General features: G+C 36.7%; 1 protein-coding gene across 1 annotated transcript in view; it reads right to left on the bottom strand.

The window, feature by feature from the left end:
- The window catches only part of lrp1bb (low density lipoprotein receptor-related protein 1Bb), a gene marked incomplete at its 3' end in the record, with an annotated part of 323276 nt that overhangs the window by 11416 nt on the left and 287213 nt on the right, over positions 1-24647 (bottom strand). The window contains exons 65-85 of the mRNA XM_081367857.1: positions 24011-24130; positions 22530-22649; positions 19201-19317; positions 17782-17888; positions 17334-17466; positions 16364-16470; positions 14681-14813; positions 14094-14216; positions 13684-13806; positions 13243-13383; positions 12807-12941; positions 10919-11038; positions 10302-10543; positions 9562-9785; positions 8926-9032; positions 7986-8102; positions 7078-7251; positions 5575-5700; positions 5249-5413; positions 1324-1485; positions 428-602 (exon numbers count right to left, since the gene is read on the bottom strand). Coding sequence (XP_081223983.1) covers positions 428-602; positions 1324-1485; positions 5249-5413; positions 5575-5700; positions 7078-7251; positions 7986-8102; positions 8926-9032; positions 9562-9785; positions 10302-10543; positions 10919-11038; positions 12807-12941; positions 13243-13383; positions 13684-13806; positions 14094-14216; positions 14681-14813; positions 16364-16470; positions 17334-17466; positions 17782-17888; positions 19201-19317; positions 22530-22649; positions 24011-24130 — 2971 coding nt within the window. The remainder of the gene's footprint in view (positions 1-427; positions 603-1323; positions 1486-5248; positions 5414-5574; positions 5701-7077; positions 7252-7985; positions 8103-8925; positions 9033-9561; positions 9786-10301; positions 10544-10918; positions 11039-12806; positions 12942-13242; positions 13384-13683; positions 13807-14093; positions 14217-14680; positions 14814-16363; positions 16471-17333; positions 17467-17781; positions 17889-19200; positions 19318-22529; positions 22650-24010; positions 24131-24647) is intronic.

The raw sequence follows: 24647 nt of genomic DNA on the forward strand, positions 1-24647 counted from the left end.
AGGCAGGTGTGTTGAGGAAAGTTGGAGCTAAACTCTGCAGGACAGTGGCACTCCAGGACCAAGTTTGGACACCCCTGAGCTAACCTATAAATAAATTACATAAATTAGGCTTCATATTATAATAAACTACATGAATGTTCACCATCGGTGCTGAAAATGTATTATCCTGGATACAATTATATTTTGCAGAATGAGACGAATTAAAGGCACAACATAAATTCTGCACTTCATTTGCTTAAGAGGAATAATGATTTTTAAAGATAAAATGAGCAATTACTTTGCCAATACCGTCATCAAACAGATCTGTAAAAAAAGGACTGTTTTCAAACAGGTTTCAAATCCCCCTTTTGGTACGTCTACAAGAAATCTTGCCTAAAAAAAACATACATACAATTTTATAGCAATATCAAAAAAACAGTCCACTAACTTGCAAGCCACATCTCCCGTATCTCCATCAATGATACATGGGGCTCCGTGGCAGCGCAGGCACTTGTCGACATCACACTTGATCCCTTCATAGCGAGCCGGGCACACGCATTCAACGTGTCCTGATCCGGACAGCGTACACGCCTTGGAATTGACACAGTGGTGATGACAGATATCTGTCATGGAAAAGAAACCGAAAAAACACAAGATATGTCCCTAATTAAGATAACAAGAGCACATTTCTTTCATATCATGTTCAAGTTTAATTAGAATTTTACAAAGCTTTAATGAGACTTAATTACCCGGATCAAATATCTACTGGTACTAAGATGAAAATGCGTCACCCCTTGGGTGCAGAGCACTAAAAATGCATTCCGGGTGCACAGATTAAATTGTTTTGCAACAAATTATAATAACAAAGACTTTATAACAACAAATATTTTATCAGCAAAGCACAGAAACACCTCAAGGTTGTTACAGTAGCATTTAGAAAACCTCTTTGGGCACATATTGTTCAAATGCTGGCAAATGCCCTTTTGAGTAAGATACAATATTTGCTTTCATTGGGTTTTTTATGTTGCTGCTACCAGCTGTGGAGAGAAAATGTAACAATTGTTCCATTAACCACAATTTAGTGACTGGTCTTCTATGTAGAAAATACAACAACTCAAGACAAAAACCCTCTCTGGATATCATATGATTTTCTCCACAGTTCTTTCTTTCTGTTTCACTTGGTACTTGAATGATTCAAATAAGCAATATGGATTATGATGATACTGAATTAAAAGGGCACAGCTGTGGATGTAATTAGCTGCCATGAGAATCACTGACCTATTGAATTAAAATGTAGTCACTGACCATTTCGGCTGGGTACAAGCAATCTCTCACAATACTTACGATACAGACAGCGGTCACCCGTGTACTCTGCCAAGCAGCGGCACACTGGCTGGTTTCCAGCGCTTATTTCACATGTGCCTCCATTCAGACAGTGATTATCACAGACCCGCCTCTCACAGTTTGGACCGGTGAAGCCTGTCATGCAGCGGCAAGTAGGTTTCCCTGTGATTGGAGTAGACAGACGTGTCCACATTAAGAAGAAACGCCCATAAGTAGCAGACATGGGCATTTTATTTTTGTTTTGTCCTTTTCAGTTTTACTACCAAAACTTGCAGAGAATGTGAGTTGTCTGCTGAAGGCAATTTCAGCAGAGAGGTAATGAGAAAGGTATCTTTTTTGGCAATTTATACATTTAAACTGTACTGGAGTCCACAAGAACCATACACTGAAGCTGTCTAGAAACAGCTTTAACAGCAGCCAAATGAACTAAGCTCTGCCACCAAAAGCTTTAGTGTAAAAGTGCCCAGAATAATAATTAAAAAAAAACTATGTCATATAATTACTGTGACAGGGACATGTTCAGTTCACTTAGTGTTGTTGTGAGCACAACATAACACTTGTGGGAACGTGATAATATCTCGAGGCCACAGCTTCATATGTTAGGGAACAACATCCTGTTTCTTTTTTGAGTTTGTAGTGACTGAGCCAGATCAGATTATTTTATAGTGTTTTAATCTAAACTCTTTGAATGAATGTTTTATACTTTATACTTTCTAATTTCTTGAATGATCATTTACATCACATTTCGATACCGATGCAGCATAATATTATTTTAAGAACTTTTAATAGTTTCTCCATCAACACCCAATCAAATTACATACGCAAAACACCATGCTCGAAGACAAAGGAACATACACTTTCCATCCAAAAGTTTAAATTAACATTGGCTCACTGATCCCTGGAAGTGTTGGCATCCAAGATCCTCTGACTCAAACTGGTTCTCTCTCATCAAGACTTCAGCACAGATCAACTGGAGCCTCAACAAATTGCATTAGGACACTTTTATTCAAATGGGCGAGACATACAAGTATCAAACTTAGCCTCATCATTTGATACATTAAGCATCCCCTACCCCTTTTTAAAGAAGGTTAGAACTAAGAAACTGATGGTTTGCTCAAAGCTGTTGATCTGTTGCACTTCAAACAATGTGATAACTTCTTGCTTTCCTGTATTCTGCTTCAGTTCTCTGTTAGATTAGTCTAAGTGTTTAGTCTAGTTAATAAAGTCTTGTTTGCCTCACATGTAAAGTTGTTTGTGGTTCATGCTCATGTACTGGAGTCAGTGGCGGTTCTACATTGAATTACACCCTGGGCGAGACCCCCTTCGAGAAGTCAAGACTAAACCAATTCACCTTGGTGGTGGTGACCAAGTAATCGTTTTTTATTACCTATTTTTATTAGCCATTCAGACTATTCAGAAAAATAAAAATGTGCAGGAAATATAGAGGCCTGTATTTATAATATTATGAATGAAATGTGCGTTATTTGGAAGAAAGTCGAGGTGTGACTTACTTAGATAACTATATGGATCCCCCGTTCCCCCCCCCCCCCCCCCTTGTCCGTTCCATTTGGAAGAGACCCAGAGGTGAACTGTCATCCGCGCCGCGCGCGTCCCCTCCCCTTTCCCCTTCTCAAACAAACAGCTTCTGTGCACGGCATCTTCTCAGCAAGCAGGGGCGCCTGCAGCTGCAGGGGGCGCAAATTTGCTAATTCCCCACACAGTGAAATGATAGATAATAGAAAACCGCTTCGCGGCGCAATTTTTTTTTTTTTCTGCTCGTGCCGGCGGCGCCCCCCCCCCAAAATCCCGCCCCGGGCGATTGCCCGATTGCCAAAAACCGCTACTGACTGGAGTCCCTAATCATGCAGATTTTGTCAACATGCTCTGAGTAGTACTGTACAGTGAGAAAGTTATTTCCTTTACCCCAGAAATGAACATTTCTTACAACTAATAAACAATTAACACTGAGTGTTTGCTGGACGAACAGGTTAGCTGATTGTGGTATTAATTCTGCTACATCAAGTTAATCCTTACAGCTGATCTAATTATTTATAATTAATTATAACTAGTTATAATTAATTATTCATATTTTCTTTTGAGCTAATTTGCAACAAGTTTAATGCATAAGCAAACCCATGTGACCATAGCAACTTGGGATTATCAGAAACAGAGATGATTAATAAAATAACATTTTATTTAGAATATTACATTATATTATATTATATTGAACATGTTCCTTCCTGGTCACTGTATATAATACAATTATATACACATATATATATACACACACACACACACACACACACACACATACACATACATATACACATATATATATATATATATATACATATATATACATATATATATATATATATATATATATATATATACACACACACACACACACACACATATATATATATACACACACACACACACACACACACACACACACACACATATACATATATATACAGTACTGTGCAAAAGTCTTAGGCATATTAATACCCCCCCCCCACTCTAAAAAAAAAAGGTTTTAAGTCAGTTATTTATATATTTTGCTGTAGTGTGTCAGTAGGAAATATCAGTTTACATTTCCAAGCATTCTTTTTGCCATTAATTGTAATAATCCAGTGAGATTTCTGTATGCACAAGGAGTCTGACAACAGCCGGTATGATCTGATCTCACCATCATCGAGTCCGTCTGTGATTACATGAAGAAACAGAAAAAACTGAGACAGACTACATCCAGAAGAACTGCGGGAATGTCTCCAAGATGCTTGAAGAAACCTTCCTGCAAAGCTTCCTGAAAAACTATGCAATTCAATTTATGATTTTATTTTTGAAAGCATTCTCACTTTACAGCATTTTAACACAAGTGCCAGTACTTTTCACAGTACTGTAGCTTTGCTTATAGGCTTCTTCAAGCATTTTGGAGACGTTCCCGCAGTTCTTCTGGATTTAGTTTGTCTCAGTTTTTTCTGTTTCTCCATTTCCCCCCCGATAAAACAACTCTTTCAAATGAAATGCAATACCGCACCTTTAGTGCAATCTGCAATATGAGCTGCAGGTTTGATGTCAGGTCCTGTATATATTTTTTTATCTATCCTGTGACAGGCTTAAAAAAATCTGTACTAAAATGTACAAAAATAAACTGCATTGAGATCCTATTGAAGGACCCGTAGAGCGACAATTTTCATACATAGTACAAAGTGCATGTGTTCAAATGTTTTCACTATAGGTCAGAAAGCTGAGGTGGAAGGAGCTTTTCTGTTTAGATTCAATAAATGGTGTTGAGTTTTGAGTTCACATGACCTCGACAATTATACATTTGTATTTATAGTTCTGAGCGAAGCAGTCGCTCAGTAACTATTCGTTTTAATAATAATAACAGCATCTCACTCGGCCATTAACAATCGCCAGAGAAAATTATGAAATGTGTCAAATTTCAGAGGATTCTGATGTTGAGAATAATTGCTTTTTTGCATGCTTCATCAGTCATTTGATTGATTATGATAGACGAAGCTGTAATATGACACTCTTGACTAATTTTAATTGAGGTGCAGACACAAACACTCATCTGATTTTGTCATCAGCAATCTTTTATACGTTTCTAAAATGCTAGATTTTTTTAATTAATACTTTATTAAAACAGATCCATGGTAAATTACCATACAGACCACAGTTCATAATGCTGCTTTGAATAAATTTAGATTATGTTATTACTAGCACACATACACTGCCACACATTTTTGGCTACAGATGTCTTTCTTTTAAAAATGTATTTTAAAAAACTCATAGAGTGCATGTAATATGAATACAAGTAATGATTATAAGACCATTTAAATACTTCAAAACTCAAACTGAGGCAAATAATTCAGTCATGTATTCAAATTTACACAAAGCTAAGAGAGTTTCTTACCGAGAGGTGAGCCAGTGCACGTGCCTCCGTTTAAGCAGTAATCTGTACAGTGGTTGACTTCACAGCGTTCTCCAGAGAAACTGGGCCAGCAGTAACAGCGCCAGTCTCCTTTTTCATTGCTCAAGCAACGCCCTCCATTTTCACAGGCAGGACGGCACAGCTCACCTTTACCATATTGAAATAAATTATATATATATATAGACACCCAAAAAGACAGAAAAACAAAAACAAAAAACAAACAAACAAACCAACAAACAAAAAAACCAGCAGGCTTAGCAAAGAACAAATCAAAGTGAGCAGCCCAACAGTAAAGTAAGGCTTCAGACCTGAGACAATGGGGTCAATACAAGAGCCATTGACCAAGGCCTTCCCCTCTGGACAGGTGCAGCTGGCCCCGGTTGGATTGAGCAAGCACATAAAATCGCAGGTCATTCGTAGACAGGGATTGGCCACTGAACACAAAAACGACAAAGCATACATTTAACTTGGAAGGTACAATAACATTTAGATAAATCAATGATGAGCTTCAGTTTAAAATCATGATAATTATTTATTTACAAATAATTACCTGAAAAATTATTTGTTGTTTCATACATATTGCACTCAACCCTGTTACCACATCAATTTCTATTACACTTTTTTTTTTGACATTCCTACTACAAACCAACATTTTGTCTAATAACTAAATTTAGGCAAGTTTTTTTTTACCCATTCTGGCTTTTTGATGTTTATTTAAATTATTTTACTGCTAGGAAATTATATAAACCACAAAAATAACTTTTTATCCAGAAACGCATACTAGAAATTTACACAAAATGTAATATTTACTTTAATATTGAGATTGATGATCCACATATTCTAAAGGCTAAATAGTTCTTTCACTCACCATTTATTTAAAAGAAAAAAAAGAAAAAAGTTAAGTCAAGTTCCAGGTCCTATTTTGTAACCTATTTGTGGAAAGTGCCGTACATTTTCAGCTTATTTATTTAATTTCTCAAAGCAGCTCATCGAACTGGCGCCTCAAAAGCTTCAGATTTGAAAGCCGTTACTCAGAGATGCCGACAGTATAAGGGGACATCTGTATCAGTCTTTAGTGTTTTGCTGAGGACATCAAACCTATACTTTTAGCTTTTGCTGCCAGTGCACAAGTCTCTCCAGCAGGCTAGATCTCTGACTTTAATGAGTCAGTGGGGACTGGCTTTGCTGCCCCTAACTACAAACCCACCAGAACAGAAAGATCTTTTTTAGGTTGTGAGGCCATTAACACAACCTGATAACAAAGAGAAACCAAGGCCGACAGCAGAGGAGGCCCTCTTCTGAGAAGATAGCATATTAGAATGCTGTCACAAACGCAATGCATAGGGGAGGCAAATTAAATGGGTGTTACATTACATTAGTGAGCTGTACTCATTTTTGTAGAGTGTCTCAATGAGGTGCACAGAACAATAATGAAGAAACCATGTGATCGCCTTAGGTAAAAAACAAAACAAAAACATGCATTTCTTTGTTCCAAGAAATAATACAACAACTCTGGCGACTTAGTCAATTGAACTTGGATTACTACTTTAACGTTAGGCATAAGAACAGAACACTATAACAGTCTCAAAATACTGTGCATGCAATTGATGAATTGATGAAACACTCTGACCTTCAAAACACTGCAAAAGAATTTTCTTTCAAAAACCTGGTAGGAGCGGCAAGTCCTATAAAATAATCTCTTAGGATCCATAAAATAACTCTTAAAAAATAACAATTTCATCATTTTCCAAGGTAAAAATGGAAAAAGAGAAACTAAAGAGAAAACATTTAGAGAAAATGTGGTCTCTTACCATCCTGCTGCTTGAAACGATGAGAGATCAGGACATTTGTTGTTTTTTCAATACCCAGATCGAGAGGTTCAATGTTTTTTTTCCCATATTTGTGTATTCTGAAAACTTCATTTTTCAGTCCTGTTCCATAAATGTAATCCTCAAAAATATCTATTCTGTACGGATGTGATATTCCTGTACAAGCATGAAGTGAAGCAATAACATTAGACAAAACTCAATCTTCTAAAAACTATTTCAATGGTTAATGATTTCAGGCATATACAGTGCTATGCATAAGTTTAGACACCCATGCTAAAGTTGACTAAAAAGAGGAATAAAAAAAATCATCTTTTGGAAATTGAACTTAATGCCTTAATTAAAAAAAATAGGAAAAATCCAACCTTTAAGGACACCAATTTTCTTTGTGAATGAATAATGTATCGTAAATAAATAAATGTTCTTCCTTAAAAAACAGGGTGCATAAGTTTGGACACCCCTATGTTAAATTCCCATTGAGGCAGGCAGATTTTTATTTTTAAAGGCCAGTTACTTCATGGATCCAGGATACTATGCATCCTGATAAAGTTCCCATTGGCCTTTGGATTAAAATAGCCCCACATCATCACATAGCCTTCACCATACCTAGAGATTGGCATGGGGTACTTTCCATAAGATCATCTCTCAATGCAAATCAAACCAGCTATTAGGCTAACTGAAATAAAACCATGCCAATCTCTAGGAATGGTGGTTAAAGGTTGGATTTTTCCAATTTTTTTTAATTAAGGCATTAAGTTCAATTTCCAAAAGATGATTTTTTTTATTCCTCTTATTAGTCAACTTAGCATGGGTGTCTAAACTTGTGCATAGCACTGTAAGATACATGAACAAAGCAAAATACTATCAGATTCCCTTTCAACTGTTCTTCTCACCTTGCTTGCTATCGATTACCACCAATGGGTCTGAGCCATCGAAATGGACACTACCAATAACAGAGAGCTCGGCATCGGCCCAGTACACACGCTGGCTGAAGTAATCAATCGCCAACCCTACAGATGAATGACGGGAAGAGTTATTTTCAGAGCTTGGTACAGAATGTTAAGAAACTTTTCATACTTAAACATGTACACATATTACACAAAAGCAAAAGCTCACAAGAAAACAATCCAGTAAATGAGAACAGGTTATTATTGACCATGACTGTAACATGTTTACCGAAATAAATAAATAAATAACAACATGCAAGAAGAGTTTCATTCATTTAGGTCATGTGAGACTGTAGAAGGACGAAGGCTGTTTAGGTCAATAAGGTGCTAAATTGAACTTTTTATGTATTTAAATAACCTTTAAGAAACCCTTGCTTCAATGTGGACATATTCAGCACAAAAGCTTCAGATATGTGTCCTTTTTCTCTTCCTGAAATAAACTCAGCAAAAGTTTGTCCCATATTTCTCTGAGTTTGCATTGCTTGACTCATTACATTTCCTCTCTTGATTAAAGACTCGGATGTTGCAGTTTTGTTCCTTTTCTAGAGATGATGGATTCCTAAAGCTGCACTGGAGGCGTAATATTGGCCCCTGTAAAGGAGGCCATGGTTAAATGTAGCGGTACTTAGTGTTTCCCTGAGGAACACGCCTGCAGGTTTACCTAAAGGCATTGCATCTGAAACATTCCCTCAAACTCGGAAATGAGGAAAGTGCTGTGATGTACTGAAAAAGGATGCGAGACCAACAAGCTTCCACACAAACGCATTCAGACCTTGACCACGTCCCTTTAGAAAGAACCAAAACAACAACCTCTCATTTATCACACTCACAGAAAAACAGTTGAGGACTCAAAGCAAAAACAGAAAGCAGAAATACAAAAACAAACCTGTGGGTCTCCGAAGATTCTTGTCCAAAAGTACTCTACGCATGGAGCCATCCATCGCACTCTCCTCTATGTGTGAGTGGTCACCTATTACTGACCAATACATCATCCTGAAATAGGTAAAATATTTACAAAATAAATATTTACAAAATATAATATTAGTATATTATACCAAGTATTCCAGTTTATATTCAGCGGGATTCAGAAGTGAGTGTAATAAATGTGCTTATTTGATAAGTGACCTAGAAGTAATTCAGAATCCTAAATATATTTAAATAATAACATTTCTATGGAAGCTTGTTTCTGCCACAGAAAAAAATGTTTTAAAAGATAATTGGGACTTTTTCCCTCAGAAATGCATGTTTATATCTAACAATTCTGACTTTATAACACACGATTGGGAGAAAAAAGTCTGAATTGCGAGTTTATTTCTTGGAATTGTGAGTTTATATCTCGCAATTCTGAGTTTATATCTCACAATTGCGTGTTATAAAGTCAAAATTGCGAGATATAAACAAGCAGTTCTGAGAAAAAAAAATTTATTTTCAATGTATAAACTTTTGACACCCACTGTATATATTTAAAAAATAAATAAACTGCAGAAAATGGAGCCTAAATAGTATTGAAACATGCTCCTACCCTTTGACTGGATTGACAGTAATGGCATAAGGCTCTCCTGCAATGTCAGTTATCAGACGGGTGCAGTTGGGTCCCTTGAGCTGCCCCACATTAATAGAGTATCTAAGCTTGGTCCAGTGAGCTGTGTAATAACTGAACCAGTGCATCCTAGAGTGGTCTGTCCAGTAGATATTACCAGTCACCCAGTCAGCTGACACATCTCTGGGTCTGCGGAAGTCTGGGCACTGCAAAAGTCACCCAGATAACAAGGTGATTCCCATGTGGGCCAAGACATCACAGAATATTTAAGATTATGCGTACGATAAGGTATTTTTAGGAAAAAGCTATTCATAAATAAACATGGAGAAAATTTCAGAAACTGATTTTGATATTGGGATAGGGCAAAGTAGGCATACTAGGTTTGGACTCAAAATATGATTTTGTTTTAATATTTTATATAAACAAACTAACTAATCACAGGGAAGATCAAAATATAATATCCTGCTTGCCTGAAATCTCTATATTTATTATAAAATAGTGGTAAAATGCATCAATTATGGGGTAGTATTTTCAATAAAAAGTACATATACCAACATAGAAGCAGATAAAATGTTTGCTGTATATCATTATATTAAGGAGATGCAATGTGGAATTTCTGTATTAATTAGAAGAAGAAAAATAAATGAATAACTAGAAGGAAACATCCAGAATTTTCCTGAGAAAATATGACGTACGCTGCACACAAGACTCATGATACTTACTATGATGCCAACATTTGTTTTAGTTTGACTCCTGTTTAGGATATCTTTGTAAAAAAGTCCACCGGGATTAAACTGAGTAGCCCAGATAAACTTTTGTTGGTGATACAGAGCATCCATCCCAATGATGCGGGCATTTTCCTCGATGCGAGCATGTACTTTGTGTCCATGGCTCTGGTTAAATGGATACACAAAACTTCGGATTTCAGTGTCATTAGCTATGTAGAGCACTCGATCTTCTGGTCCTGCCCGTTGAGTTATTAATATGCAAAAAAAATGAAAAGTGGCTAAATTCCATTTTGAGTTTAAGACAACAGTTTGACAATTACAGATGCAGATACATCATTCTAACACAGCAATATGCATTTTAATCAATCAATAATCAGTAATTCAAGCACAAAACACAATACAGGAAAAAGACAATATATAGTTATATGTATGACAACATATAGTATAAATCTACCACAGAAATAATACTTATGCTTTAAATGGTTTACAATGTATATCTAGGCCCGGTGTAGTGAGCTAATGTATGAAAAGATCTAATACGTGATTCAAAATCTAAATAAAATGTCACAGTGCAGCCAAAGGTCAAGTCAATAGAAAATATAGATCCTTACCTTTTGCTATGCAGCTACCATTCATATCCTTATAATTTTTGTCACATGTACATTTGTATGATCCTTTTGAGTTTGTGCAATAGTGAGAGCAAGTGCCAAAGTTAAGGCACTCATTGATTTCTGCAACAAAAAAAAGAGAGAAGGACAAAAGTCTGTTATTGAGGAACAGCACTCTCTGGAAAATCTTTTTTTGGCTGTGCAAACTGTGTGACGTTCACCATAAGGATTTTTTTTCACAAGCTGAGTGCTTGGAAATAAAACGTCAGATGTGGTCTGCTCACTGGATCTCATTGATTCCCAGCAAAAACACTATATGTGAGTGCACAATCCTTTTACTGGAAATGTTCTTTTAAATGCAAAACATTTTCAGGAGCTTAAGCTTAACTTTGGCCTCTGGTTAAGTTTTACCACACAGAGAGGAAAATCCTGATCCTTTAAAAATGTTTGATCCTTGAAAAAATCTTGCTTGATAAAAAGAACAGGCATTTTGAATCTAAAAAAAATTTGGTGGGAAAACCTCTAAATGATAAAGTGATTGACTGGACAGGATTCAAAGCAAAACCATTTAAATCAAAAATACTTTAAATCTGAATTTAATCAATTCATTAAAAGAAATCCTCAGTCTAATTAATTACATAGACTGTTACCAATACATTTACACATCTCGGGCCCTATTTTAACGATCTGAAACGCAAGTAACTTTGTGGGCGGGTCTTGGGCGCTGTTGCTATTATACCGGCGGGATAAATGACTCTTGCGCCCGACGCAAATCTAAAAGGGGTTGGTCTGAAGTAGCTTCATTATTCATAGGTGTGGTTTGGGCGTAACATGAAATAAACCAATCAGAGCGTCATCTCACATTCCCTTTAAGAGCAGACGTGCTTTTTCCATAGCGGATTACTATTATTGCCAGGAGCGGATCACAGCCAAGGAGAGCAACGCTCTTGTCACGGCCGTAAAAGAGAGAAGTTCCATTGAAATGGAGAAACCCACCCAAATTAACTTCGGTTAAACAGGCGTATGATAATTTGGGTAAATGTGTAAGCTAGATGTATGCTTTTATAATAAATTGTCTATCTATCTATCTATCTATCTATCTATCTATCCATCTATCCATCTATCCATCCATCCATCCATCCATCCATCCATCCATCCATCCATCCATCCATCCATCCATCCATCCATCCATCCATCCATCCATCTATCTATCTATCTATCGTAATCAAAGTGTATGCGCATTGTGCACACGCTACATTGATTATGGCCAAGCATGCGCCCTTAAAATAGCATATGAATAACATGCGCAACGCGCCACTGACTTTAAACTATTTTTTCCTGGTTAGTGGTGCAATTGTTTTCTAAACCTGCAAAATAGCATGAAGGAACATTTGCGCCGGAACACGCCTCCTCTTTGCGCTGAACCGCCCTGGGGAGCGCAAGTGTATTTCCTAACTTACCGACGTGCATCTGTGGAGGGAAAAGTCCGCTTTGCGCGGGTGCAAAATAGGAATGATACATGCGTCAGTGTACAAAGTCAATTGCGCTGGGTGCAAGATAGGGCCCCTCATATGTTATGTGATAAAGCGCATAAGTAGGTCTAACACAAAATATTAGGAAATATATCACACTGATATATCAGATATCAAAAATAGAGGAATTAATTTTCCAACTTTATTTACTGGGGCATATTAAACCCATTCACTTCTGACTCTGGTTTAGCTAATGTTAAGCACAGAATTTCTCAAACAAACAGATTATAATTCTGTTGGGTGCCGCTGGTGTCACAGAAATTGCACACTTTACATTGAAAGTCTAAATCCCCCTCAGATAAAGCAGTGAATCATTTTTCTGAACGTTAACAGAATCAGGGAAAATAGTCTGACAGTACCTTCACACTTTCTGCTTCTGAGATTTCTCTGAAAGCCAGGTTTGCAGTGGCAAATTGCATTTGTGTTTGTATGATTGCACACTGCATCCTCCCCACATGGATTCATCCTCTTTCCACATATGTCTCCATTTGAAGCTGGAATAAAAGAGAGAGAAAGAGCTTTGAAGTCATATACTTTATACTTGCAACCCACTGTCCCAGTGCATGATGGGATTTTTGTTGTTGTTGTTGTGTGTGTGTTTTGATGCTTGGTCATTGGCGACAAATAAAATAAGTATAAGAAAAAAAACTCATCTGGAAGATAAGCCTGAATGATTTTCATATGACAATTCCAGATGCACAGCATGTGTCCATGTAATCCACCAAGACTGCCTTAAATCTGACAATATTGCTTGTTTTCCGACGGATGTATCTGAGAGATTTGGTAAACACGTACAAGCCTTGCAGTCCTGTTCATCTGATCCTCCATCTCCACAGTCATCAAACAGGTCGCACTGTAGCTGTGCGGGTATACATTTACGATTACTACAGGTAAACTCTGCCTTCCCGCACGGCTTGGGCCTAGTTGACACAGTCTCTGGTTTGGGCCCCATAGGAAAAAAAGAAAAAAAAAAACATCCATTCAATCCAAACTTCAGCTGACACATCTTATTCAGCACCACCCGAGTCTTCCATCAAATTTACTAAGATCATTTGAATGATAAATGAGCACAACTGTCTGTATTCGAAAGACCTCAGGAACTGCTAGCAAAACAATGACACCACTAAATTCTAGACTAGGCCTTTTTTTGTCAATTAAATAAAATGTATGGCACAAAAGATGGATTTCTCATTGTGCTGTTGAGGATAAAGGCATCATTATTGTGAATGAGCCTACCACATTCATCTTCATCTGAGTTGTCCCCACAGTTATCCACATTGTTACAGATTTGATCAAGCCGTAGACACACTCTGTCATTTCTGCAGCGATATGGCCTTGCTGGAGGACAAGGTAGTTTGGCTATAGAAATAAGAACAAAATGTTACAGTATGTGCCATTTTTTTCTGCATTGTAAAGCTATATGATTCATAAAATGTTTTTTATACTAGTGTTTTATAAATTACTCATTTGTTGGAACCTGGAATCAGTGATATAGTTTTGCTCATGTGGTGTATTTAATTGGTAATGCAGTCAGTGACTCCTACATACAGACAGAGTTTAACATTAGAAAACTCAAACAAAAGTTCAGGAGGTGAAAAGCGCTGCCATAGGTCATGCAATTCCACTGGGAGAGTTGAATATCCTACCGCACATTTCGGAGTCTTCATCAGAGTTGTCTCCGCAGTCATCCTCACCATCGCACACCCACACATGCAGCTTACACAGGGTGTTGTTGCAGATAAACTCATCGGGGCGACAGAAGAAAGCATCTGAATAAACAACATTAAACTGGTTTTTAAACTGTAATGCATGGATATTTTTGCAGGAAAAAGGGTTATGACAACCTGAACAAGCACACACATAAACAATTTGATCATGTCCAAAACAATTTAATTATGAAAAGTGTCTTTAATTCGCTAATATTTGTATTATAAACAGTGTAACACTTTAGTTTGGGGACCAATTCTCACTATTAACTAGTTGCTTATTAGCTTGCATATAACTAGCATATTGGCTGTTTATTAGTAGTTATAAAGCACATATTATTGCCTTATTCTGCATGACCATATTCTACATCCCTTAATCCTACTCAATACCTAACCTTAACCAACAACTACCTTACTAACTATTATTAAGCAGTAAATTAGGAGTTTATTGAGGCAAAAGTCGCAGTTAATAGTGAATGTATGTTCCCCAAACTAAAGTTTGACCATAAATATGGACATCTTCATACCATGACCACAGTTTTCCTCATCGCTGTGGTCCACGCAATCAAACACGTCATCGCAGCGCCATCGTTTGGGGATGCAGTGAGCATGGTTTTTGCACAGAAACTCATCTTCTCTGCACTCCTTGACACAGTCCATCTGGTGTGAGCAGAACAACGAAAGCCTAAAATACTCACTTTCAAGAGAAAGAGTTTGCTGTACTTGTGAAAGTGCAGAAAGTCTCTGTTTCCATGGAGTCGAACATGAGTCTACTAGATGTTCAAAACAATTTATGTTTCCAATATGGTCCATATGTTTGTCTCACAGTTAATTAAAACAATATGACATTATTATGTTAATTGCTTGTTTGACGCACAAATCATAAATATGAGCTTCTGAACTAATAATATACATAATATACAGTACTAGTGTTCTATATATGTCTTTGATGCACCTTTGATTACTAATGCATCTGATTAAACTAACTAATAATTAAGAGTTTCACTGTGGAGTGTGACATCAATTACATTGTCAACTGTTTCATCTGTTCTACTCTGATGAAAAATCCAGCTGAAATCAGCTTTAAGGCTGGAATACGCTAAATGACTTTTAAATTCTGAACAGATTTGAAAAAACTAGGCATCATTCACTTGCCGACTTTGTAAATAGTTACAGAGAAAAAACTGGGCATCATACACTAAACAACTGAGAATCACACAATACCAGACTTTCAAGTCATTATACGAACACAACAAACTCGCACTTAAACACGATCCTCGCTGCTAGGAGACACGAGACAAATGAAAACGATAGGTTTGGAAGGAATCAAACTTTGAAGCTAGAAAATCAGAGTCTGTGACCATTATACACTACACTATTTTCTGTGAAATCTGTCAACTCAAATCTGCATAGCTCTGACTTTGGCAACTTGTCCAGACTGTAAATCTGGGCAAAAGTAGTGTAGTGTATTACAGCCTTTAGTCGTAGTCGTTTTTATGGTTTATTTATAAAGCTGTTCCTGAGCAGTACAACCCAAAGGTTTGCTTGTGCACAGTCATTTTACAGAGGACAGTTTCCTGAACCTGGGAGAGTACAATGTAGGCTATATACAAAGACTCTTTTCCACTGTAAAACGTTCTGCTCAAGTCGTGCATGCAAAGTTGGTTCCGATCGAACGGCTTGATATCCACATTTTCAGAATCCGACTGGGGCTCGAACTCATATTATATGGTAAGGGATACAATGTGGATGTGAAAGGTTTTTTTTTTTTTTTTTTTTTAACAAAATAACACATGATCCCTTTAATACATGTTGCTGGTTTTATTGTGCACAATTCATCAACAAAGAATCTTTGTCATAATCCTTCAAAGAAATTTAATAACTTGCCTTGCTTCTGAATGTACTTTCCTATTTAGCTGAATCCCTCTTGTTTTTCAACTGTGATTCACTCAGAGATTAAGAAAGTCGAATGGATTTTAAACGTTTTTTCATGGTGATTTTCATCTTGAACTGAACTTGAACCAGCTCGTCCACTTTATCTGTTTTTCCCCTAGAGAGGTTTTATAGGGGATAGTAGTATCTTCCTCAAATGTGTTTCCAAAATATATACTTGTACATCTCTTTGTTTTTGTTTCACTACTGCACTTGTGCACAATTTCTGAGAGTGGAGCGCTTTATGTAAGGTGAGAGAGTCTTGCTAGAGGACTGACCTCATCAGAACTGTCCAGACAGTTGTCATGTCCATCACACCTCAGGCTGGCAGACACACAACCTCCACTGGCGCACACATACTCATTTAGAGAACAGGAGGGAAGCACTGCAAAACAGATGATAGGTTAAAAAAAACACTCCGACACAGCTACAATCAACTGACGTGCACAGGAAGAGTAGGGTAATATGTGACAGTGGGTAAACTGACCCACTTAATCTAAAGTTTTTGTCATGTGACCATATAGAGTTGTTTTTATGTTGTTGATGCCAAAATCAGTTACATGGCTTTAGTGAGCTTTTCCTCAAAAATAGAAATACTATTATAACATGTTGAAAAAATATATAAGTCAGATATTCTGATTAATGTGCAGAAAAATCAGATTTTGGAATTGGAATGGGACACTTCACAGTTAAATTCAATTCAAGCACTTTCAAAGGAGATTTATAAAAAATATGCACATAATAAAATAATGAGGCTTCTAAATAAGTTCTTAGGTTAAATTAAAATTTAACCAAGGAATAAACACACTAGAGAGCTGACTAAGTCACTTTATTATGTTTATTACACACAAACTTTTGAAAGACAAAAGTAAGCAACAGCATTTGAACTTATCAGACAATGTAATAATAAAACATTTAAATCTGAAATGTTTAATGTTCTCAATGTTTACATACAACCAACCCATGCCAGGTTAATGTGCAGAGACCGCTATAAGCAAATGCGTTGTAGGTTTATTCAGACGAAAAGCAGAAGTACATGTATGGCTTTGTACAGCTATGACAATATTGCTCTGTCTGTTTGAGCATCTCAAGCATGGGTTCAACCAATGGTGTGAGTTTGGGGAGGGACTATGTGTTTGACAGGGGAAATATTTAGGGAAATAATTGTGTTTGCAACTGTTTGGTGATGCTAGTAGTGCAGAAATGATAAACCTCAGCTTTAAAGACCACAAGATGTGATAAAGTTACCTGTTCCTAGGCAATTTCTCTCGTCTTCCCCCGTCTTACAGTCTTCCTGGCCATCGCACAACCATTTACGTGAGATGCAGAGATTGTTGTGGCACTGAAACTGATCCTCTGCACAATGAGTCTCGCAATCCTTCTGAAAAAGCACAAAGCAAGGACGAATTCAGTCCGGTGTCATTTCATACTTCAGTGTATCTTTTTTTTTTTTTTTCAACTGTTTATTGATAATAATTATAGGGAGAGAGTCAGGACAGGATTTAAAGTTTTGAAAGTCAAATGTAAAAAATATCCACTCTCTTCATCACTTGCTGATAAAGCCATAAGATTATGAGGACTAATGGTGTATGACAACCGAGATTAAACAGCTTTGAAATAAAAGGCTAGAAGGGAATGTTTGGGAATATAAGTCAACTGCTGTGCTGACCTCGAATGACATCTAGCATTCACTGACCTCATCTGAATTATCAGCGCAGTCATAGTCACCATCGCAACGGAAGCGTGCTGAGATACAGTCCCCACTGGCGCAGGCAAAATCCTTATGATTACAGGTCACCGGCTCTGCAGAGATAAAAGCGCAAAAAGACAGCTATAGATGCACAGCTACCCTGACCATGCCCTCACTGAAAAAACTGAAGTAAACCTTAGCAGAGAGGCAGCAAGAGCAAATCAAAACTGCCGAAGTGGCCTTGCACTTGGACATGGATTGGCATTGTACCATCTGTTTTCAAGGTTCTTGCAAGTTTGCCAAGAACTTAAAAGGAGCTATTTGCAGGCTAATCAGCAATTAGTACGTATAAAAGGGCTGTTATCACAGTTCACAGGCTGTAATGGCTAGAAAAACATGTTGGGTGGTTAGAAAAACCTGTTAATATAAACTGTTTGAAATAGGTTGTTGATTTAACAAAAAGTATGAAAAAGGGCCATTAAAACGAAGGCATCTTGGACATTATACATGCTCATTATTTATTCAAACTCACGTTGTTTTAACCACATATGCATATGTATTTTTTAATAGTTATTTTAAAGTAAGAATTTTTTTTATTCTAATTAAAATAATTTTGGTAACACTTTACTTGAAGCATTTATGTATAATGCAATATAAAGGTATTCATAATTTACATAATGCATACATTTTTCACATTTACATAGTTGTAATCAAAGTTTAAATACATTATAATATTGGCAGATTCCATGTTACATTTAAATTGGTAGTTTTTCATGTTTTAATGCATTAAAGGTGTGTTCAATGAATAGATAAGAATTATAATGTATTATAACATTGATTACAGTTATTCATGAGACCGTACAGTGCATTATAATGTGCATTACAAGGGATAATACTTTTATAATTCTTTATATATATATATATATATGTATATATAGGCTTTAAGTAAAAAAAAAAAAGTATTCTCCAGATAACATTCAAACAATTTGGTTTAGCAAAATTTGACGATAAAAACAGCCATTTCATTTTGGAAGCAAAAAAAAACCCCATCTCATTCACGCAACAGTTTCTTGCTGTGGGCTGTCACGCTGCATGTTTTTTGTCCTTTGTTATAAAATTTGACAGCCAATGATTACTATAAACAGTCATTGTATGGAAAGAACATATGGGTTTGAAACATAAGTAAAAAATGACATGGCATAAAACACACTTAAATAGTTGATCTTTCTTTGTGGCAATATGAGCAAGATCAGAACCGAACAGACAAATAGTAAACAAACAGACAGAAAGCAAGAAATCTTCAAATAGTCTGTGAAACTGGCCTCTGAAGATTCCAGACAATGTTTCTTGACAGTTAAAACAATTTAGTACAAACACGAGTGTGGAAAAAGCTTTACTGTGCTCAGAGAGATGAGAGCGACTCACTGCAATGCTCCTCATCGGAGTTGTCTCCACAGTCATTCTGGCTGTCACATCTCCAGTGGTCCGGGATGCAGTTGTTATTCTCACAGCGAAATTCATGAGGTCCGCAGGTCTTTTCATCTTTTTCATCAGACACAAACAAACACACAGATGAAAATGGCTTCAAAAGTGCATGAATATTAATGCATTGCTACTGCATTTCGACACGTAATCATCATTTCCTCAGGGTTCCTGGGCCCGGATCTGACACTAAGTTCAAAACATGCCCACACTCAAGAGGCTAACACACCATAAGATGAGATACCTGACTGTGGTGCCGATATCTTCTATCCTCAATAACCTGAACACTTGACACGTAACATCAAACACTTTGTCACCTCTGCACAATCTGCGATGAACATTTCTGAAGGAGCTCATTCCACCTTTTTCCAGAGTAGGCTACGTGTAGTGTTTATGTTATATAAACTAAGAACTTTCTGAGGTGCTAGAGCCAAGAAGAACGGTTAAAGTCGGCATGAAACAGACAATGCGATAGTCTTTTCTTCCCTAGTGTGAATAAAATCCGAGTGAATGGCTTATCAAACAAGACAAAATGTAGGGTGGGACTTGATTATGTCCATTGGGAATGGAATGGATCGCTGGATCATTGTGGTTTGAAATGAATAAAACAATGATGTGAACAATAAATCATTAATATTAAATATCACAATATTCAATTAAAAAAAAATAAGAATTGTGAATTTTGGTTTTATGGTGACTTTAATGAACACACAGGAGGATCACATCATCAGATCAAAACTTTGGTTACAGTAGATTGAGAGACATGTTTTTTCCAAGAACACAGTCAAAAAGAAGCAAACTGCAAATACTTGCCGGTTTTCATTAGTGTGAAATAATAAAAGGGCATTCTGCTTAAATATTCTCTAATGTGGCACAGGCATGTTGCTTTTACTATAATGATAGAAATTTTCTAAAGAAACATCTAGAGACATTGGCATCTGAGAAAAAAACCCTGCTTATTGTTTTGTAATATAGAATTAATAATAATAATATCTGTCTTTCACAAACACTGATGAATGTTACAACAGGAGCCACTGCATTAGGGTCTTCTAAGATACAACAATGCATATTCATGTAAAGGCAGAATTTACTCATAGATCTTCTAAATCTACATGCATTTCCACTTATTTATGTATGTTTGTAATTCCCAGTTACAAAAAGTGAGCTGGTAAGTATCAATAAAGCTACCCTGTTACATTAATGGTATACCAATTTACATCAATTGCCAAGATAAAAATCTATAATTACTTGCAGTCCGATGTAGATAAAGTGTGTCACGTCTGGAAAATCAATGGAGACACCAGAGGAGCCGTCACACCTCAATTACAAAGTGACCCCTCCACTGTTCCATGGACGTGTCACTCATTTGGGGGATTTTTCTCGGAGTTACGGATAATCCATAACAACATCAGATTGTTCAGCCAATGCAATAAAACCAATTTTCTCAATCAAATTCCGACAATGTAATTTCCCCCTCCTGCAACAGCCAAGATATTGATTTAATTTCTTTTGTCGGCCGAATTTGGAAAGCCATGTTCATCATCCCTGTTGGGATGTCACAGTGTTATATATACACCATAAATTGAGGACAATTGCCTTTAAAAATCTACTTAGAGGTCATATCCACAATGTAAATAAATGATTATCTTCAATGATGTTAGAGTAAAAAAGGAGCAACATCAGCGTGCAGTATAGAGTCTAATGATTAAGGTTCAAAAGACTATGGCTCTGACCTAAAACCTAGTGAGCTGAATACAAACAGTAGGCAGCATTTTTAAGGCATGTTCCAAAAAGACACTTTTATCTTTTTTCCCTTTTACAAAACTTATTTTTAGAGTTGTGCACTTATGATATTAATGAGATACTGTACTGTATGTTTAATGTAATGATTTTACATTTATTTTCTTTATGCATTCCTGAGAATAACTTAAATTATAGTAAGTAAAATAATTGTATAGAACCTCCCTTAAAAATATTAAGCAGCACAACTGTTTTCGACATTTATAATATAAGAAATGTTTCTTGAGCACTAAATCAGCATATTAGAATGATTTATGTAGGATCATGTGCAATGAAGACTAAAAATGCAGCTTTGCCATCACATGAATAAATTGCATTTCTTTTTATTTAATTGTAATAATATTTCACAGTATTACTGTTTTTACTGTATTTTTAATAAAATGAATGCAGCCTTGGTGAGCATAAAATACTTCTTTCAAAGAAATCTTAACACCACCAAACTTTTGAAGTGTATTTTTTTTTTAAAGTAAGAAATTAATCTGCAAATAGTTTTGTGTTTATAAGAGTATCATGTTTTAAGCTTAGCAATATGCTATGAAAAAACTCTATTGAAATCATCCGTGAGTAAAGTCTCCCCCGTTTCACGAGTTGAATGTTTATTTATATGCAGCCTGGAGTTTCTGCCTATGTAGAGTGTTCCAAATCAGTAATTTCACGAGTTCACATGTTAATGAAATCTGATGTAATATTATAATGAGTATTTGGCTTGCTGTCCGGGGGGAGGGCTCAGAGCTCGGAATTCGGCCCGACCCCAGAGTGCTCCCCCCTATGAATGGATAGATCATATATCTATGAGCAGACCCAGCCGAGTGTGAGGTGATGGGGTGGTGGCGGGATGCTGAGAAATTTGTCATGAGACAGGAGGTAAGGGAAGGCTTTATTTATACTGGCTTCTTCTTGTGCTGATTGGATGATTACCTGAACATGCTCCTCCCGAACTTTGTTATATAAAACTTCATTTATGATGTTACAATTCAACTAGGATTCAGTCATAGAAGGCAGTTGCCTATAGTGAACCTCTAAAATACATCTCTATATTTTCAATATAGATCAAACAAGTAGTACTAATAAAATGAGGTACACAGCTCGCTTGTTCAATATAGAGTATAGAAAATTACTCTGAGCAAATTACGTCCAGCGAACCCTCAGAAATTGTTTTGCTGGTGCATCGGCACTTTAAATGTCTGGAACACACAGCTGAGGAAGAATGCAATATGTGAGGCCACCGCTGATGTGCCACTGTCAAACTAAATCAGGCATTCAGGCAACAAAACAGGCCCAGGGGAATTGTTACAAGCCACAGCTAATAAAAGCCGAGTGGCTCATGATTAAAGCTGGCCTCACTTCATCATAGAGAGAGAAGACTGTGGGAACACACAGAATTGACATTAGCCTCAATCAGACTTTCAGATGGGTCTGCGCGTGTGGCTGACCAAGGCTCTGATTTGTGAATAATAACTGCGGCCACTCACCACAATTGGCCTCGTCAGAGCCGTCAGCACAGTCCGGGTCCTCATCGCACACCCACAGCTTTGAGATGCAATGCATGGTGGCCTTACACTGGAACTGGTCTGGAGAACAAGTGCTCTCAGCTGGAACATTAAGACAGAGAGGAAATAGCAGGATAAGCTATTGTAAGAGTGCGAGGGGGGAAAAACATATACAACTTCTTGTACTCGTAAAGGTCATTCATATACATAATGACCATGATTCAGTAGAAAGGAATAATGTAACTGACATCTTCACTTTCTTTACGTTATGACAAGGTCTTCTGCAATTACCACCCAAGAATGGAGGAAATGACAACCTAGAAATGTTAATCAAGGCTGGGAGTTGAATGACACGTAATCATATAATATATTTATTGCAGGGTTTTTTATTTTATTTTATTTTTTACTATGATTAAAAGTATGACTTTGTTTGTGAGACGGTCAAATTAAAATCCTTGTAAAGGCATTTTACCATGCCATCATCATAGATTTCTCCTACTTTTCAAATGTCTTTTATGTATAGACTTTGACTGTCTTAGATGTTGGATCAAACTTCACAAAGATAGATTATATATTTTTTAAACTTAACTACTATAATCTTACAAATAATAAAACATAACAACCATTTCGATATTTATTATGGTAAAATATTTATGGCTTAGATACATTTTTACAAAAATTACCTCAGTTGGGACCCTGACCAACAATTTCTCCACTAAAGGAACAACAAATTTGCTACTAGCTACTTTGCTACTAGCAAAAATTTGTGTATTTGTTTATCAACCAGGCAAAAGTGTAAGTTAAGTGAGGCATGCCTGAGATGAAATATGAAACAGGTGAAAACTCAAGGTAAAAAAATAGCTTTTTTAAAATCACAGAATAGGATTTGAAAATGTTATTTAAACCATTATAACATAATAAATTACCTTAGCCAGACAAAAGCCACCTGCCATTTTATATATATATATATATATATATATATATAAAAAAAATCCACCATAGTCCTTTCTATTGTGGTGGAAATGGCCTATAACTGTTCAGAAAAAAAAAAAAAAACACAAATGACGGAATTCTTTTGTAACACATATGTTCACGGTTGGACAAAATGTTTAGTTGAAAAAGCATTAAAGAAAATTATTTTCTAAAAATGTATGCACATTTCCACCCCAGGTGACTCTATTCTCGCTGACAAGTCAGGCTCCCTTTCCAAGGGAAGGGCCTTTTCTCCCCGAATACCTAATAAGCACCTGGCTACCCTTTTAGCTCCCAACCAGTTAACTCATGTGGCGGGATAAAAGCCACATTTGAGATTTGTCAGTCTGGATCATTAAATTCACAGGGGAAAAGCCAAATTTGGCAGAGTTTGAACAATTCTGTCACAACACCCTTTAGTTTACGAGAATGATGCCCATTATTGTTAAATGTTTAATGGAGGGAGCACAAAGTGTCATGGCGTTGCTTACGGCAGTCTGTCTCATCCTCGCCATCCCCGCAGTCGTCCTGACCATTGCAACGAAGATTTAAAGGTATACACTTCTGCTTTCGGGTGCACTTGAACTGTCCTGACAGACAGATGTATGTATCTGCAAATGGGGGGAGACATTGTAGTGAGAAAAACCATTAGATAAATCATCATGCTGGGTCAATGCAACACGATCATCCATATACCGGTCATATTTGGTTGCTTCGAAATGCTTCGGGATGCAATAAGAATACAACTGAGATGAAAGAGGAACAATATAATTTTGTATTAAAAGCACTAAACATCTTGAATCTTAAATCCATGTTGGCCCAATACATCCCAATTACGATCATTAAATGACAAAACACCCTGTACTCCTTTCTAATACTTCTAAAGTGGATATTGATCGTTTGATAGCAGCAATAGTCTGTATAATTGAACATTCAGAGACAGCTGTGCTAAAGAAGATTTGCTGCTGATGAAAATTCCAGGCAGATTTTTCTTGCTCATGCATGCCACATACTTCACAGGAACTGTATTCTACAAGGAAGACCTGGTAGCCTCACACAGAGAGGAAAAGCAATGGATCTGTCGATAAGAACATGACATTTAAAAACAGCTTTCGTACATTATGTATT

The sequence above is a fragment of the Scardinius erythrophthalmus genome (assembly GCF_964197995.2).
Source record: "Scardinius erythrophthalmus genome assembly, chromosome: 6".
Classification (NCBI taxonomy): Eukaryota; Metazoa; Chordata; class Actinopteri; order Cypriniformes; family Leuciscidae; genus Scardinius; species Scardinius erythrophthalmus.